A 19,086-nucleotide genomic window follows, 5' to 3' on the forward strand; every position below is an offset into this window, starting at 1 on the left:
TTGCATCTTAATATTGAATGCCTGCGGCTTTGGTGTTAGAGATCACAGACGCAGGGCTGGGCAACAGCGTTCGGCTTGCATGCGGTCATGGTAATCCATTGTCTTTCAGCTTCTGCAACCTTCATAAAAGCAGCACCCTCCTTTCCCATACCAAGCAAAGCCCATTGAGTGTTGCGGTTTTCGTGTTAACGTGTGGCAGCAGAAACCAAACTAACCCCGCCCCCCATCCAATTCTCTGGGATGATCGCTTTACCCCTCCCCCCACCGTGTGGCTGGTATCAGGGAAGATCCCTGCTAGCCAAACGCGAAAAGCTCAGCGCCAATGCCCCCCCCCCCCACCGCTTGGCTAACTACAGGGAAGGATTTCTTTTCAGCCACAGGCAAACAACTCAGTGGAAACAGCCACCTCTGCCCCCTTAATTAAATTCCCGTATTTCAACCAGGTTACCATGAACGATATCACTCTCCTGAGGATAACACAGCAAGATAAAGAACGGATGTTGCTTGAATGCCAGTAAACACCGGGACCATATGCTGCCAGGCTTTGTCATGCAATGATACCAGATTAGTTGCTACTAGCATGGCGTGGCAAAGTGTCCTACCATGGAGGACGGAATAAGGCTGCCCTCCCCAGAAACCTTCTGCAAAGGCTTTTGCAGTACCTCCAGGAGAGCTTCATGGAGATGTCCCTGGAGGATTTCCTCTCCATCCCCAACATGTTAACAGACTTTTCCAGTAGCTGTACTGGCCGCGAATGCATCCCAAGTCCTCACGGCAAATTAATCATTAAAAAACGCTTGCTTTTAAACCATGTTTTATATTTACAAAGGTACACTCACCAGAGGTCCCTTCTACAGCTTCATGGTCCAGGATACCACCTTGGGAGGGTTGGGAGGCTACTTCAGTCAGGCTGAGAAAAAGATCCTGGCTGTTGGGGAGAACCGTGTGCTGTGTGCTCTCCGCAAGCTGCTCCTCCTCCTCCTCCTCCTCATCTTCCCCGTCCGCAAAATCCTCAGGCATCGCTGAGAGTAACCCCTCATCGGAATCCATGGTCAGGGGTGGGGTAGTGGTGGCGGCCCCCCTAGAATTGCATGCCGCTCAGCGTAGAAGCGGCATGTCTGCGGCTCTGCCCCGGACCGTCCGTTTGCTTCTTTGGTTTTCTGGTACGCTTGTCTGAGCTCCTTAACTTACACGCGGCACTGTAGTGAGTCCCTATTGTGGCCTCTCTCCATCATGCCCTTGGAGATTTTTTCAAATGTTTTGGCATTTCGTCTTTTGGAACGTAGTTCTGCTAGCACGGAATTGTCTCCCCATACAGCGATCAGATCCAGTACCTCCCGTACGGTCCATGCTGGGGCTCTTTTTCGATTCTCGGACTGCATGGTTACCTGTGCTGATCAGCTCTCCACGCTGGGCAAACAGGAAATGAAATTCAAAAGTTCGCGGGGCTTTTCCTGTCTACCTGGCCAGTGCATCTGAGTTCAGATTGCTGTCCAGAGTGGTCACAATGGTGCACTGTGGGATAGCTCCCGGAGGCCAATACCATCGAATTGCGTCCACACTAACCCTAATTCGAACCGGCAATGTCGATTTCAGCGCTACTCCCCTCGTCAGGGAGGAGTACAGAAATCGATTTTAAGAGCCCTTTATGTCAAAATAAATGGCTTCGTTGTGTGGACGGGTGCAGGGTTAATTCGATTTAACGCTGCTAAATTCGACCTAAACTCGTAGTGTAGACCGGGCCTTAGATATAAGAGAATTAAACAAATTCTTGAAAAAAGTAAAATTCTGCATGGTTACCCTAGCTTCCATTATTCTGTTCGTGGACCAAGGGGACTGGTATGCTGCCCTTGACTTAAAAGATATTTACTTCCAATTGGCAATCCCCCAAAACCCCACTGGAAGTTTCTCAAGTTCTTGGTAAATGGAATCCTGTACCAATTTACAGTGCTTGCATGTAGTCTGTTGGCAGCTCCTTTCATTTTCATAAAGTGCACATTGGTGGTAGCAGCGTTCCTTCAAAAGTCAGGGATCCATGTGTTCCCTTACCTGGATGACGGGCTGGTGAGAAGCCAGTCCAAGTTTCAGGTACTGACCAGCGCAGCCATTATCTAGTCCACCTTTGGTGCTGTGGGGCTTCTAGTGAATGTGGACAAATCAGTTCTGAAACTTGTACAAAGAATAGAATTTATCAGAGCGGTCCTGGACTCTATGGAAGTCAAACTTTTCTACCACAATTAAGGTTCAAAACTCTGTGAGGCTTAGTTCTGGAACTAAAAGCACATCCTATCACCACAGTATGCAGTTGCTTCAGGCTCCACAGGCACATGGTGTCATGTATCTATGTAGAGCAGCACTCCACGTTGCACCTCAGAAAGCGATAAGGATGGTTAGCTTTGTTGTATTTTCTGAGTCATCATCATCTAGACATGGTGGGTCGAGTACCAATGCTAATCTTATCCTCTCTGGACTGATGGACAGACCCTTTGAAAGGTTGTATAGGGGTCTCCTTTGCTCTCCCACAACCAGCACTCACTTTAGTCACAGGTGTGTCCTCCTGGGTTGAAGAGTACACATGGGGTCACTGCAGACTCAGGGTCTTTGGGCTTCCCGAGATTTGAAAGCTCAGATAAGTTTCAGGGAATTGTGAGCTGTCCGTCTAGCTCATTCGGCTTTCCTTCCACATATTGAGGGGGAAAATCTGCTACTGTTAACAGACAATATAGCAACTATGTTTTATGTGAGAAGACAGGGAGGAGCCCAATTTACTCGATTGTGCCAAGAGGTGGTTCTCCTTTGGGAGTTCTGCATAGCCAGCTCCATTCATCTGAGAGCTACTATCTTCCAGGAGTACAGAATACACTGGCAGAACAGTTCAGCAGGTCTTTCACTGATCACCAGGGACCTCCCGCGATCGCCATGAGTTTTCAAAGATAATGGCCAATGCTCTGCAATCACATCCGCCAACTCCGTTAGCGCCCTCGGATGCAGTGCATCCAGCCCCATGGACTTGTACTCGTCCAGCTTTTCTAAATAGTCCTGAAACACTTCTTTCTCCACAGAGGGCTGGTCACCTCCTCCCCATACTGTACTGCCCAGTGCAGTAGTCTGGGAGCTGACCTTGTTCGTGAAGACAGAGGCAAAAAAAGCATTGAATACATTAGCTTTTTTCACATTATCTGTCACTAGGTTGCCTCCCCTATTCAGTAAGGGGCCCACACTTTCCTTGACCACCTTCTTGTTGCTAACGTACCTGTTATCATTACAAAGCTTATAATCTACTGAGTGTGTTCATCCTATTTGTATGAATGTATCATTCTTGTATCTGAAGCTAGAAATATGAAGTATTACTCTAAAGTCCTATTGTAATTATGCAAAGTGTGGGTCATTAATGGTGGTTTAGAATCTTGATGGCTCCCATTGACCAGGACAATTAGTTGTAAATGGCTCTGTTTACTTGTAAGCCTTCCTGTGTTCCTGAGAGTCACGCCAGAAAGAATGGAGGCTTGGGATCTCACAGGACGTGAGACCGTGTCACCTGGTACTGGAATCCATCTTAAACCTGGTGCTTTTCCATTTAGAAGGAGGGGTGGGGACTCAGAGAGACAAAAGATTCCCACCTTGTGCCAAAGCCATAAAGGAGGTGGAACAGAACAAAGGGGGCTGCAGTAATGAGAAATCCCCTAGTTACCACCTGAGCTGGAACTAACAAGAACTGTACCGGGGAAAGGATTGGGCCCAGACTAGAAAGGAGTCTAGTCTGTGAAAGAAGCTTATTGGAACATCTCTGAGGGTGAGATTTACCTGTCTTCAGTTTCTTAGATGTATTAGGCTTAGACTTGCGTGTTTTGTTTTATTTTGCACGGTAACTTACTGTGTTCTGTCTGTTATTACTTGAAACCACTTAAATCCTACTTTTTATACTTAATGAAATCACTTGTTTATTAATTAACCCAGAGTAAGTGATTAATACCTGGGGGAGCAAACAGCTGTACATATCTCTCTATCAGTGTTATAGAGAGCAGACAATTTGAGTTTACCCTGTATACACTTTATACAGAGTAAAATGGATTTATTTGGGGTTTGGATTCCATTGGGAGCTGGGTGTCTGGGTGCTGAAGATAGGAGTACTTGCTAAGCTGTTTTCAGTTAAGTCTGCAGCTTTGGGGGTGTGATTCAGACTTTGGGTCTGTGTTGCAGCAGGCTTGCTTGTCTGGCTCAAAAAGGCAGGGTTCTGGAGTCCCAAGCTGACAGTGGAAAATGGGCTCAGAGGTAATTCCAGCACATCCGGTGACAGTCCCAAGAGGGTCTCTGGACCGAACCCGGCACACCTAACTTTACCCTCCTGCCTCACCAGGTCCTAGAGTCTGCACTGCAATCAAATAGACCCTTAGCCCAAGCCACACGAGCCCATATCAGCTCGTACGGGCCAGTTATGGTTATCTAAATGCAGTGTAGACATACCCTAAGAAACATGCTGGGAAAAGTCTTTAATTGGAGCAATCTTCATCTAAAAAGAAGGGATCGCTACCTTTGAAGCCTGTGCCAGGTCTGTTGAGTGCATCTCTGAAGAGTCTCTGAGACAGAGCCATCAGCCACTGCTGCTTTCAATCACCCTGGAGCCAAATGCAGCTACAAGAGACCTACTTAGTCTCTCAGTACCAGTATCCCCAGCAGTTCAAGAAGGTTCACAGACAGTACCGATGCCATTGCCTACCAAACCTCTGCAAAGGCAGGTGCAGTCTAAGGGCAAGCCTCCAATGATTTCCATGGTTACTCCTTTCCTGGACTCGGGGTACCTGTCCCTGATACCGACTGGTTCTTCCCCCACCCCCGATGTTGGACAGATCAGACACTACATCTTCAGACTCAGAGGTACATTCATTGGTGTTTCATACAAGGCAGAGGACATATCCTTCATTACAGACTTGGGAACTGTGGGCAATGCAGCAGTCTCAAGACTGGCCTTCTTCCAAGGGGCAATAGCCCTGTCAAGGTTGGGTCCCAGACCCATATCAGTGGCTATCCTGGACATTATGGGTTGCTCCCCTTCCCACTAGGTATTCCCTGCTGCTGTTTTGCTCTGAGTCATTGAAACTTCTCCAGGCGCATCGGCAATGAGGACATCACTCTCTGGTACCCGATATCGACATTGGTACCAAGCATCCAGATCCAATTCAGGTAGTTTATCCATGGCCAGTCATGGAGCAGCCACCACATCAGAATCCTGTGGAATCCTCTTCCTTGTCACCAGATGAAGTAGTTGAGGAAGCAAGCAATTCACCACTGCCAGAGGACCCCAGGGCTCACCAAAACTTATTGAGAAGGGTGGCCTGTGTTCTTGATATTCAGGCAGAGGAGATGCATGAAAGCTCCCACAAGTTGGTGGACATCTTGGTATTGGTGGGCCTTGCCAGGGCGGTACTGCCGATTAACAAAACCTTTATGGAACCCGTCAAGGTGCTATGGCAGATGCCGTCCTTCTTACCTCCCAGAGCAAACTGAGCTGAAAGGAGGTATATAAATAAGGGATATAAATATTTGTATTCCCACCCTCCCCTGGGTTTCTTGGTGGTGGCAGCTGCTAATGAACAGGAGAGACAAAGTCACCAAGCATAGACGCTGAATGGCAAAAAGCGAAGAGGCTGGACTTGTTTGGGCAACAACTTTATTCTACAGGGAGTTTTCAACTCAGGATTGCAAACCAGCAAGCACTCCTGAGCTGCTATGACTTCACCCTCTGGGAGAACATCATAAAATTTAAAGACATGTTGTCAGACTAGCAGCAGGAGTTTGCAATAATGATGGATGAATACAAGCTGGTGGCCAGAACCACTCCCTAGGACAGGTTAGATGGTGCAGATGTGGTGTCTCTAACCATGGCATCAGCTATTACCATGGGAAGATGTTCATGGTTACAGGCATCCAGGCTCTCCTTGGAAGTTCAGCAGACCATTCAGGACCTCCCCTTTGAAGGGTGCCTCTTTGTTTTCAGATAACACGGACAATAGGCTTCATAGCCTAAAAGATTCCAGGACAACATTAAAATCTCTTGGAATCTATATTCTGGTGACAAAGAGGAAACAGTTCCATCCTCAGCAGCAATACAGATATCAGGATTTTTCTTTCCAGTCTCAAGATCTGCCAAGGAGAAAGGGTAAGAGTTATAGGAGGGGTCCTCCACCGCCTTCACTTTGGCTTCATTGGTTTTCATCCCGTCCACCCACCTCATCCAAACAAACATTTGGATGCGTTGGTTGAGAGCAGTGTACCAGTTACTATAGTTCCATCTGTTTCACATTTTTTGTTTACCAACCGCTTATTCCACTTCTTAAGTTCTTGGGCCCACATAACATTGGATCAGTGGGTTTTAAGCACAGTAGAACTGGGATATGCCCTCCAGTTCATTTCTACCCCTTCTTCCTACTCCCCTTCCCTGTCCGTCTTCAGGGACTACTCTCATGAGATCATCCTTATGAAGGGACCAGATCGGTTTTTCAAGCAGGGGCCATAGAGGAAGTTCCACTGGGTCTTAGAGGGAAAGGCTTTTATTTCCAGTACTTTCTGACCCCAAAGTGAAAGGGGGTCTCAGGCCTCTTTTGGATCTAAGAGAGTTAAACAAATTCCTGAAGAAAATAAAGTTTTGCATGGTTACCCTAATCTCAGTTATTCCCTTCCTGGAACAAGGGGACTGGTACCCCGTACTCAACATAAAGGATGCATACTTCCTTGTCATGATATGACACAACCATCGGAAGTTTCTCAGATTTGTGAAAGGTGAGTCCCGTTGGCAGTTGACAGTGCTCCTGTTTGGTTTCTCAGCTGATCCTTGGGTGTTCGCGAAATGCATGGCAGTAGTGGCACCACAGCTACAAAACTCAAGTCCATGTGTTCCCATACCTTGATGGCTGATTGATCACGTGTTATCCAGCGTATGCACTGTCCTGTCCACATTCAATGCACTGAGGCTCCTAGTGAATCAGGACAAATCAATTTTAAAACCTGTACAAAAGATAGAGTTTATTAGAGCGGTCTTAGACTCCACAATGACAAAGGCTTTGCTACTGCAATCCAGGTTCGAGACACTACGGGGTCTGGTGCTTTGACTGAAATCTTACCCTCTCACCACAGCACTCAGCTGCGTCTGCATCCTGAGTCACATGGTAGTGTGTACCTGTGTGGTTCAACACACCATGCTACACCTCAAAAAGCTACAGGCATGGCTAGCATCTGTGTATACCCCAAGTCAATGTCATCTGGACAAGGTGCTTCAGGTGCCAATGTCAGTTTTGTCATCTCTGGATTGGTGGATAGATCCTCTGAATCTCTGTGTGGGAGTCCCCCTTAGCACCTCCCCCCTGCTACCGTCCTCACTTTAGTCACAGACGCATCAGACCTGGGTAGAGTGGCTCATATGGGGTCCCAGCAGACTCAGCATCTCTGGGCACCTCAGGATCTATTGACTCATATAAATGAAATGTCAGAGAGTAAAGAGTTGCGCGACTAGCCTGTTCAGCCTTCCTCCCACATATAGCAGGAAAGCGCTTGTTGATTCTAACAGGCTACTCTGCCATCATTTTTTACATGAAAAGACAGGGAGGGGCATTGTCAACCTTGCTGTGTCAGGAAGCAATCTGCCTCTGGGATTTTTGCTTAACATAAACTACTTTGAGATTAATTTAAATGGTTATCTTCCAAGGAAAGAGAACATGTTGGTGGACCAACTGAGCATGACCTTCTCCAACCACGAGTGATCTATATGTCTGAACACCGCCAAGTCCCTCTTCCTGCACTGGGAAACTCCCCAGATGGACCTGTTTGCACCAAAGACCAACAGAAAATGCCATTGGTTTTACTTTCAGGGAGGTCTCAGCCCAGGCTCTTTGACAGATATGTTTCTACTTCCCTGGAAAAATCCTCTCTTGTATGCCTTCCCTCTGATTCCCTTGCTCCACAGGGTCTTGTGCAAAGTCAAACAAGCCAATGCTCATCTCATCCTTCTAACACCGACATTGCCTCAACAACACTGGTACTCAACTCTGCTATCCTTGTCAATGAAACCTCCACTGCCTCTCCTGCTGGATTCAGATGTAATTTCTCAGGACCAAGGTTGCCTAATGTTATGGATACTTCATGGTTAATGCCTGGCAAGATATCCTGTTCTTAGGATGTCCAGGAAGTACTTCTCAGTAATAGAAAATCCTCAACTAGATGCACTTACCTGGGTCAATGAAAGCACTTCTCTGTTTGGTCCCAGCAGAAAGACATACCTCCAGAGCATGCTCCCCTGAGCCTCATTGTGGACTATCTTCTTGACCTGAAACATCAGAGTTTAGCTCTATAAAGGTACACCTTGCTTCCATCTCGGCTTTTTACACCTCGGTGGATGGTAGATCCCTGTTCTACAACCAGTTGTTATCTGGTCCTTAAAAAGCTTGACCAGGTTATATCCATATAGCAAGATCCTATTTTCCCCCCCTCCCCCGGGGGTCTGAACATGGTGCTAACAAAGTTAATGGGATTGCCATTTGAACCCCTTGCAACTTGCTCTCTTGCTTCACCTCTCTATGAAGGTAGCATTCTTAATGGCCATTACTCACCTTTCTGGTGGAGGTGAGTTGAGGGACCTACTGTCAGAACCTTCCTATACAGTTTTCCACAAGGACAAACTTTATCTCTGCCCTCATCCAAAATTTCTCTTCAAGGTCGTTTCTAATGTCCATGTTAACAAGACAGTGTATTTGCCAACATTCTTCCTGAAACCCTGTGTGGATAGAGAAGAGGAGAGGCTTCATTCAGTGGGTGTGAGAAGCTCTCTAGCTTTCTATCTGGACTAAACTAAGTTCTTTAGATCCTCCACACAGTTGTTTTTTTGCAGTTGTAGACAGCATTAAGGGCCAACCAGTCTCCACTCAGAATCTCATCCTGGATCTCATCATGCATTTGTTTATGCTACCAGTTAGCCATGGTATCTTTGCCAGCTAGAGTACTGGCACATTTTGCTAGAGCACAGGCAATGTCAGCAGCTTTCTTGGTGCATGTTGTGGTCTTAGATATTTGCAGAGCAGCGACTTGGTCATCAGTCCACTCTTTTGCTTCTCATGCCATTTCCCATCAGTCCAGGGACAACTCCAATTTTGGATTCGTTGTTCTTCAGTCACTATTCAGGTAGACTTCAAGCCCACCTCCATATTTGTCTGCTTGTGAGTCACCTACACTAGAATGGACATGTGCAAGCACTTGAAGAATTAAAAAGTTACTAGCCTTTTTATAACTGTTCTTCGAGATGTGTTGTGCATGTCCATTCCACAAACTGCTCTCCTTCCCTTCTCAATCAGAGTATGTCCAGAGATAGCTCCACCCTTTATACTCAAGCTGCCCCAACAGATACTGCTTAGGGAAAAAAATCTGACAATCGTGTGCTGGTGCGCTCTATAGTGGAACGGGCATGCACAAAACATCTTGGTTAGTCTCTAAGGTGCCACAAGTACTCCTGTTCTTTTTACAAAAGGGTTAGTAACTGCTTTTCTTGTTAAAGAACTAACTGGAGGTTCATGTATTTTTTAAATTATGTATTACTATATTTATTATTTGACTATAAGTCAGTATGCTATAATTTGAGGGAACAGCATCTTTGAAGTAAAAGTGGGAAGGCTAACCCAAAAAACTGAGTCTTACGGAAAGAGTCGAAGGAGGAGAATTAAGGTTGCATGGCTCACAGAATCAGGCAAAGGGAGAAGAACGAAAGAGGGTACAGAGTTACTGGTGGGAGAAGATCAGGGGTATGACAAGTCATGTTGAGCTTTTAGAGCATAGGGCAAAAGCAGGCACTGAGGTTGTGTTTTTAATTTCTGTAGAGTTCTAAAAAGAGCTGCTTATTTCATTTTGGTAACACTGTCACTGCTATGTCTAATTTCATTTCAAAAGAGATTAAGTAGTCCCAAAGGTGGGTTATATCTATAAAGATCTAGATACCAGATGAACAACTGAAAAGTATACAGATGTCACCTACTGTGACTATTCTTTAGACCTGAGTGGAGGGCAAAATTCCATTTTCCTGAAGATTTTGAGAATTTGAAATTTGGTTTAATACCAGTTAGAAACCAATGAGTATTTTGAAATTCGCAGAAAAGAAAATTGAAAAAAAAATTCAGGTCAACTGAAATGTTTTATTTTGATTTTGATGTATTTTATTATACCCCTAACCCAGACTGTTGTATGGCTCAGAAGAGTCTCTTCAGAGGAACACCACTGAGTCAGAGTGTGATAGGTTTTGGGGATTGCTTTTAGGTGGCACCAAAATACCTGTACATTGCGTCACACATCTCTGCACAATGAAGGACAGTAGCTCAGTGTCTTTCACTAGTGAAGTCTGGGGAGAAGAAGTTTGCCTTCAGGTGCAGCTTCCCCACACAAAGGTGTCCTCAGGAAGCCTACTGCTGCAGTGCAAGATACCATCATGTAAATCAAGGTTCAGAAGCATTCCTAGCATGTAGCCAGCACAGAGGATCATGCTTTATCACCACTTTATCAACAGGTACTAACAGAGGTAGTAGTGGAGATCATCTGATAGCCAGATATTCAGTTTATGTATTGGATTGTGTAGTTTTAAAGGATTGGAGCTCCTGATTTAGGTATTTTGTGCTCAAGACCCTTTTCAGCGAAGGCAGTGAGGTCTCTGGTCATTCATCACCACCTCTGAAAGGGAATTCCAAAGTCTTGAGCCAGTTTCCAAGAAAGCTGTATGTCCCAACTCCCATGAATTTGATCTTCAATGTTGAAAATTTCATAATTCCATCATAAGTGTAACTGGAGGTCATGACCTTTGGGCCACAGATGTTCTTTTTAAGTAGCTTGGTCCAAAGTAAATTCTGCTTTCTTGAAATTAACCCAGTGTTCTATAGGAAACCAGTGGCTCCCAGTAGCCACTATTGCTCAGAAAGCAGGCTGCTGTGTTTACCTTTTTAAAATCAGTGCATTCATTCCCAAGTACAGGAGTACTTGTGGCACCTTAGAGACTAACAAATTTATTTGAGCATAAGCTTTCGTGGGCTACAGTACAGTAGCACAGCCTGCAAATCACAAAGGTGTGAGTCTGTGTGGCCATGTTCATTGCCCATCAGTAAGGGACAGGGCCTTTTTGCCAGCTGGAGACAGAAAAAGCTGTTTTTGGCAACCAGAGCCACTTGAATGTCCACAAACACCTAGGATTCCAAAAGAATTCCTAGGCTATGTCGTCATCATCATCATCATCATGTTCCTATTATGCCTCTGGCGTTTAGGGCAGTGATGAAGCTCCTCCACTCCTGTCCCTTTCTGACAAGTCTTTCAATGGTTCCCCAGCTGTGCCACAGGTTTTCCACAGCTCTTCGCCTTCAACTACCTGAAGGGGGGTTCCAAAGAGGATGGAGCTAGGGTGTTCTGAATGGTGCAGATGACAGAACAAGAAGCAGTGGTCTCAAGTGGCAGTGGGGGAGGTCTAGGTTGGATATTAGGAAACACTATTTCACTAAGAAGGTGGTGAAGCACTGAAATGGGTTACCTAGGGAGGTGGTGGAATCTCCATCCTTAGGGGTTTTTAAGGCCCGGCTTGACAGAGCCCTGGCTGGGATGATTTAGTTGGTGTTGGTCCTGCTTTGAGCAGGGGATTGGACTAGATGACCTCCCGAGGTCTCTTCCAACCCTAATATTCTATGATCCTGTGTTGTTTTTGGGCGGCCTCATTTTCGCTTGCCTTCAGGTCTCCATCTTATTGCTATTCTGGTGATCGAATCAGTTTTCAGCCGAAGCACATGACCAATCCATCGCTAATGCCTCCTGGCAATGATGGTGCTCAGATCCTCTTGGCTGCACTATGTCAGTAGATCTTGGTCTGAGATTGTTCTGGGCCAAAAGATATTGAGGATTTTTCTGAGGCAGGTTGTATGGAATGAAGACAGTCTGGACATGCCATACTCTCTCATTCCCCAGCATTCTGCACTATAAAGTAGTGTTGAAAGTATGCAGCTCTGATAAATCTTGAGTTATTTTTGGTGTCATATTTTGATGATTTCCAGACTGTATTTAAGCTCCTGAAGGTGTTCCTGGCTTTATTGATTTTGTTCCGGGTGTCCTGACTTGTTCCACGTCCTGGCTGATGGTGCTGCCCAAGTATGTGAATGTTTCTACATTGGTGAGAACATAATCCTCTCTCTGTACTGGTGATGGTGAGGCAATATTAAAGGTCATGAATCTGTCTTATTGCAGTTGATTTTCAGTCCAATTTGCTGGCTGAATGCGTTGAGTTGTTTTTTCTTGTATATGGTGTTGGGTATGTAATAGGAGAGCAACATCATCTGCGAAGTCCAGGTCTTCAAGGGATGAGAAGAGTGTCCATTTAATGCCTCCTGGCATGTATTCTGTTGTACGCCACATTACCCAGTCGATGGCAATGTTGAAGAGGATTGCAGACATGACACACCCCTGACGTACTCCTGTTTTGACTTAAAAACTGAGCTCACTGTGATCAACACTGCATGTAAAGTTGAAATAGCAGCTTTTGATTACGTTGATTATATGGAAAGATATTCCATATGCCCGCAGAATGTGCCATAGGCTGGTTCTGTGAATGCTATCAAAAGTCTTCTCAAAGTCCATGAAATTTATGTAATGTTGCTGTTGCCATTCTAAGCACTGTTCTATTAAGTTTCGTAGAGTGAAGATCTGGTCTGTGCAACCTCGCCCTTTCCGAAAACCAGCTTGCTCTTTTCTGAGTACGCTATCAACTGCCTCTTATATATGCTGGACTATGATCTTACACAATACTTTGCTTGGCACAGATAAAAGTGTGATACCACGCCAGTTATTACAATCACTGAGAGTTCCTTTCGTTGGTATCTTCACTATAACCCCATTGGTCCACTTATCTGGCACTTTTTCCTTTTCCCAGACTAATGTAAATAAGGGGCCGGGATAGATGCTGCTAATTTAGGATTTACCTTGAACAATTCTGCATTGAAGTTATCCTTGCCTGAAGCTTTCCCATTTTTTAAGGATTTGATGGCTTGAATGATCTCTTCCTTAGTTGGGGTGTCTGTGTTGATATCCAGGAGGCAGAAGAAGATCTTGATGTTTGCTTCCTCTTTAAGGTTAGGTCTACACTACAGCGGGGGTCCGACCTAAGATACGCAACTTCAGCTACGTGAATACCGTAGCTGAAGTTGCGTATTTTAGGTCGGCTTACCTGGCGGTGAGGATGCGGGAAAGTCGACCGCTGCCGCGCTGCCGCCGACTCCGCTGCCGCCTCTTGCCGAGGTGGATTTCCGGAGTCGACGGCAGAGCGATCAGGGATCGATTTTACCGCGTCTTCACTAGACGCGGTAAGTCGATCCCCGATAGACCGATTGCTACCCGCCGGATCGGCGGGTAGTGAAGACATAGCCTAAGTGGCTCCCTGTTCAGCAGTTCTTTGAAATGCTCTGTACTAGGCTATATACTGAATTGATATTTAAGGACAGATTTTCTCAAAGGAGTGAGATGGAGGGACAAACTTCTTTGTATGGGACCCACCTTCCATGAAAGGTAGAGGAGGCTGAGCATTCCTCATACACAGAGAGATCACAGTTGTGAGATGCAGACACGCTGCAGTGAATTTGATCATTAGAAATAGCTACTAGTGGAAATGGTGACAACGAGAACCATACAGTGACTTGCCTGCCTGGTTCAAAGGTGGTGGGTACATCCAGACAAACTTCTTATGAGTGCTGGGCAAGAGTCTGTGGTCAAGGTACATTTTGGTAGCAATGGTGTAGTAGAGAAGTACTAGAAGTTAAATTTAGATTACTAAGGAAAAGATTTAAGGCCAGGGCGCCTGTGCAGCTTCTCTGTAATACTTTCAATCCCAGGCATTTCATATTAGTATGTTGCAAAAGTTGATATTCACCATATTTGCCACATGCTAAACAGTTTCATCATTTCTGGGGGGAAAAAACACTTGCCCATGCAAAACCAGTAAAAATCTTCTAATACATTTTTGTTTGGTAGCGTTGACCAATAAACACCACATTAAGGTGTTGAAATTAAACTTAAACAGTAAAAACTGTAGTTATAGTCATGTTGCAATGTTTCAGGTACTGTGCAAAAAATGACACTGCTTGACAACTCCACATCATACCTGATCTAAACGTACATAAAATAAACATTCAAATGATATATGGTGGGGGGGGGGGGGAGGTACAGTAAACTCCAAAAATGTGACCTTTTTTGGAGAATTGCCGCACATCTATTTTAACTATTAATATTAACAGCAACTGTCATTAGGCCGGTTACTTTATGTAGTTTTTGGGAAGCCTTCCAGGATTTCCCCATTTCCCCTCTGCAATGTTTCAAGGACTCTGCTTTGCATGCCCTAGCCTTCTAGTTAGGCAGTCGGGATGTGTCTCCTGAAGACTGTTAACACCACTTCTGCATTTGTCAGAAGGGGTCAGTGAAGAGAAACACTAGGATCTCTCTCCCTCAGTCAAGGGGATGAGTATGCTGCTTCTGCCAAACTCTCTCTCTCTCTCTCTCTGAACTGACATTCCCTGCTGGGGCTAGCTCCAGCTGAATATTATTCATTACAATTGACCAATAGATTTTAGGGTACCCGTCCCACCTGCAGTTCTCTAAGTCCTTCCATAATCTGTTACTTACTGAGGTCCTCATCTATCTCAGAAGTCATCAGAAGCCTTTCCAATGTTTTTAATCAGAGTTGGATTGGGCCCTAATTGAGACAGTGGTCAGGAGGTACTCTGGCAAAGGTATATTATGCAGTGCAAAGCAAAATTGACAGTAGCTGTCACTTATTTTTCTATTCATGCAGTAAGGATAATGTCAGATTTACCGGTGTTGGGTTTTTGTTTGTTATGTAAGTAAGTGTTTCTGTGGTTTTGTCTCCCTCTTCTGAGTTCCAGAAAAACTGGACTATGTTCTAGAGGTCTGCTTGGGTCTAATTCTAAAGCCCAACCTGGACTTGAACCTGACCTGAGAGCTTCAAATAGTTTTCAGAACCCACTTGACCTAAACCCAACACTTCACACCAAACCTGCGTCAGTACCACTGCCTCATCTTTGGGTTTGGTCTGGTGGAGGCTTCCTGCTTGCCCCCCATCCGCAACCCATCTCCAGCCACTTTCTGCTTTTGGGGGCAGCACAGTGGTGGCTGTGTACCCTGCTCCTGCTGGATGATACCACCTCATTCTACTGTGTGCGCTGCTGAGGGAAAAGCACTGTGACTTTTCGGCACACTCCACAGTACATGCAGCACAATGAAGTGGTGGTGGCCGGCAGAAGTAGGGCATGTAGCCATTGCCATGCCAACTCTATGGGCTGGAGGAAGTGATTTGAGATGACCCAACCCAAGCCCGAGAGGGTGGGCTGTTTTCAGATCTGACTTGACCTCGACCTCAACCTCAGCAGTGTCCTATACGGTTCAGGTCAGTTTGCAAAGCTCTACCTTGTTCCTCCTCCTATGGTATTAAACGGTAGTTTGGTTCATTTCAGCTTCAGTTACATTTTGGCTTAGTTTGATCCAGAGTCATTCATAGTAAGAGGCAGAATTTTCTTTCTCCCCTCTTTCACTTGGCGGAGGAAACTCCTAAGAAACTGAACAAGAAACCATGAAAGCACAAGGCCAGTGGTGTTGTCTGTCAGACAAGACACAATTCAGCAAGATGCAGCATGCACCTTCATTGTCTGAATCTGAGCAAGTAAAATAGACACCATATGTACCCAAGTGTAATTGCTCCAAGTGGGGGGGAAGGGGAAGAAACATGTCAGAACACTTGAGTAACACCTAATTCAGCCCAAGGTTATACATAAATCTGATGCTTGCTTAGAAACAAAAGTAGGAAAATATTATGGCTGGATTCCTCTTCAGCAGTGCTTCCTACATAGGTGAACTTTTATTAGAGAGAAAACAGAAGTGAAAAGAAACATGTAACAAATTTTTATGGTGTTTTGTGCTATTTTTTTTTTTTCCACTAAATAAAGTGGTTATGAGGCTCCAAGGAAAACAGCCCAGATGTTAGTGAGTTGTATGAAATTTAGTGGCAGCAGGCTGTAAAAAACAGTCATAAAACAGCCTGTCAGTGTCACACATCTGGACAATGCAGCTGTATGTTCCTGCTGCTGTCATCACCTGAGGAAAACTCAATAGCCTTATTTCACATTAATTAGGCTACGTAGTACCAGCCAAATCAACATTAAACAAAGAGAGGGTGTCTTTGCACCAGTATAGCCCCGCTCAAATTGCCAACAAGCAGTTTGTATCTTTCAGTCAGGGTTAGTAACTCAGACACTAGCCATTTTATAAACAGTAGCCCAGGCTATCCCAGTTGGTGTGGTATCTATTCAATGCTATTTAATTTATAACTCTCTAAGTTGCTGTTAATATCACTCCACTATTTAAAACCTAATAGTGGATGTTTTTTACAACATTAACTGGGTATCTGTATACTCCTAAAATGAAATGTAGAATGTTGCCCCCATCTCAGCTTGTGTGTAGTGTGACAGTGAGCAGCACTCCAGCTGATTAGCAAGAAGGACCTGAGAGCCAAGGAGTGGGGATAGGCTGTTACTGGGGTTGGGTCATTTTTTGAAAGTATGACTTAGGATGGCCATATTATTGTGAGCCACATACTTTCAAATGTGAAATATCAGTCCACCTTGTCAGCACATATGGAGTATGCCAAATTTTATATTGAAACTGTATTAATAATAACTCTTTCTTCATCTCTCTGCAGGTGATAGAGGCAGCCAAAGCCATTCTGGATAGTGGAGAGCAGCTTCCTGTAACACTGATTGGAAAACTATTGAAATTTCAGCTGCTTTGCATCAAACAGAAGGACCTGCAGAGAAGAGCAGCTGAAAAGAAGGTACTCTTGTGTGCTGTAGGGAGGATGTTCCACCCAACTTTATGAAGGCAGTTCCATTCCCTCCAGATCACACAGTCAAGTGTTGCCCAAGTAAATTCAACTTCTGTCCCTCCTACTATTAGAAAATATTATCCAGTAAATGCATTTATAACTGAGGAGAAGCTAAAAACAAACCAAATAGAATATTCTTTTTTTATTGAGTCTTTAAAATAGTTAACTCCTTAAATATTCATTCCTGAGTACTGAGATGCAGAAGGTGGGACAGGAGAAAGAAAATCAGAAAGGGAGCAAAGTTAATACAAAAGTCCCTTTAAGAGGAATGAGAAGGAAATAACTGCTTAGTAATTATAAAGAAGATAGGAATTATAGGGGAAGACATCAGAAGAAACAAATGGGATACAAATGCAGGACAGCTAGGTGCTGCAGTGTATGTAAAAGGTTAAAGAATAAGCAAATGAGACTACAGAATGTAAGGAAATATTAAACTGGAAAAAAATAGTAGCAAAGGACTCTGAAGGTGTTGAAAACATCTAGAGCTCTTTGGTCAAAACCAGACAAGTTCAGTATCTACTGTGTTCGGGACTTAATTCTAGGAAATGACCCAGATACAATAAATAAGGCAGTGTTTTGTGAACATTCTAGAACTGACAATTATGTAATCTGACTTTATGTATTCATCGGGTTAGGAACCCAAAGCTGTAGCACAAAAAGATGGGGTTTACAAAAGTCTGAAGTGGAATAAATTTGAAATGAGATGAAGAAAACTGGTTGGAATCCACCAATCCACTAGATAGCTTTAAGAGTCTCTTGGAGACATGTCTGAATGGTTTAAAAGGAGCACATGTGAGGGTGCTTAGCACCAGACTAAGAGGGAAGAGCGCAAAAGAAGGCAGAATCTCTGGTTTCTAATCTGAACTAAAAGACAACAGCTACAGCCAGAAAGGCTGCTTCTTCTGCAGCATCCAGCAAAACAATTGAGTATGGCAAATCATACCAATTACACAGAGTGCTGAGAGCTTTTCTTGCTGCTTGTACGCCCTTTAACATGACACCATAAGGGGGCAAAAAAAGAAAAGAAAAATTGAATGTACCTTTTAAAAAATCCATTTAATCTAATCTGGGGCCACAAACAGTAAATTGCCTTAGTTATAATTATATGATTATGGCATGGTGTCACTACAGGTGACATCATCCCTGCAATTTTTTTTATATATATATATATACTGTCCATCTTAACTCTATTTTAATATAGTTTTTGTCTGGGAACTATCTAATGATTCATTAGTGTCCTGTGTGAAATGAATTTAGTGCTCTCAGTCCCAGTTCATAGTGGATAGATGTTTACATCAAAGAAAAGACCGACAGAGTTGGCACCAATTGATTCCATAGTTGGCAGTTTCAATAGAGATGCTAAGGACTGAACCAGCCTTAGAGTCTGAACTTTTTGATCAGCCACAGTTCCTTCCTGGTCCACAGGGAAGTTTGCACTGCTGCTGCAAGTGCTGTACCTGCTCTGAAGCTTAAAGCATCAGAGGGCATTAGTTTCCAGGGCTGTATCAATCCACCTTTCACCAGCACCAATTTCACTAATTCTTAAAAATCATAGTTATTTTTTCATATATACTCTATTCTTTTAGCATGAGGTCTTGGCACTGCTATTTAATAGGAATATAATAAACTGAAGATTGTGAGAAGGGAGAAAGGGTAGAGCTCAAGACAGCTGCACCAAAACAAAATCCTGAAGGGTCAGAGGGAAAAATATTCAAATAAATATATTCAAACAGTAAAGTTTTACTACAGTCAACCATTTGTTCTGTACATGCTTAGACTAATATGTGAGATTAGTTTGTTAATTTTACCAGGCAGCAGAAGAGCGAGAGAAGGAGAAAGAAAAAGACAAAGGGAAAGCTAAACCTCCTGACAAGAAGGAAAAGCCACCCAGCGCCAAATCTGCAGGAAAAGGAGGGAAGGGAAAGAAAGCTGAAGCAGTACCAACAGCAACTACTATTAAAAAGGACACCAAACTAAAGCGACGTGGTGAAGAGGAGGAAGATGACAAATATTTGGGTATGTAAGGCATGCAGATAGACTGCTGATCAACTCACCCAAAGAGCATTTAAAAGTCTTGAAACCTACCTGCTGATTCAAGACTCTGATGTATTCCCTTTAGAAAGATTGAAACTCGTTATAAGTCA

At 44.2% G+C, this 19,086-nt stretch overlaps 1 protein-coding gene across 1 annotated transcript in view; it reads left to right on the forward strand.

Moving 5' to 3' along the window:
- Positions 1-19,086, forward strand: part of SPAG17 (sperm associated antigen 17) — a 276,008-nt gene that overhangs the window by 68,287 nt on the left and 188,635 nt on the right. The window contains exons 4-5 of the mRNA XM_065399127.1: positions 16,760-16,891; positions 18,754-18,958. Coding sequence (XP_065255199.1) covers positions 16,760-16,891; positions 18,754-18,958 — 337 coding nt within the window. The remainder of the gene's footprint in view (positions 1-16,759; positions 16,892-18,753; positions 18,959-19,086) is intronic.

Source organism: Emys orbicularis, chromosome 1 (assembly GCF_028017835.1).
Source record: "Emys orbicularis isolate rEmyOrb1 chromosome 1, rEmyOrb1.hap1, whole genome shotgun sequence".
Lineage (NCBI taxonomy): Eukaryota > Metazoa > Chordata > Testudines > Emydidae > Emys > Emys orbicularis.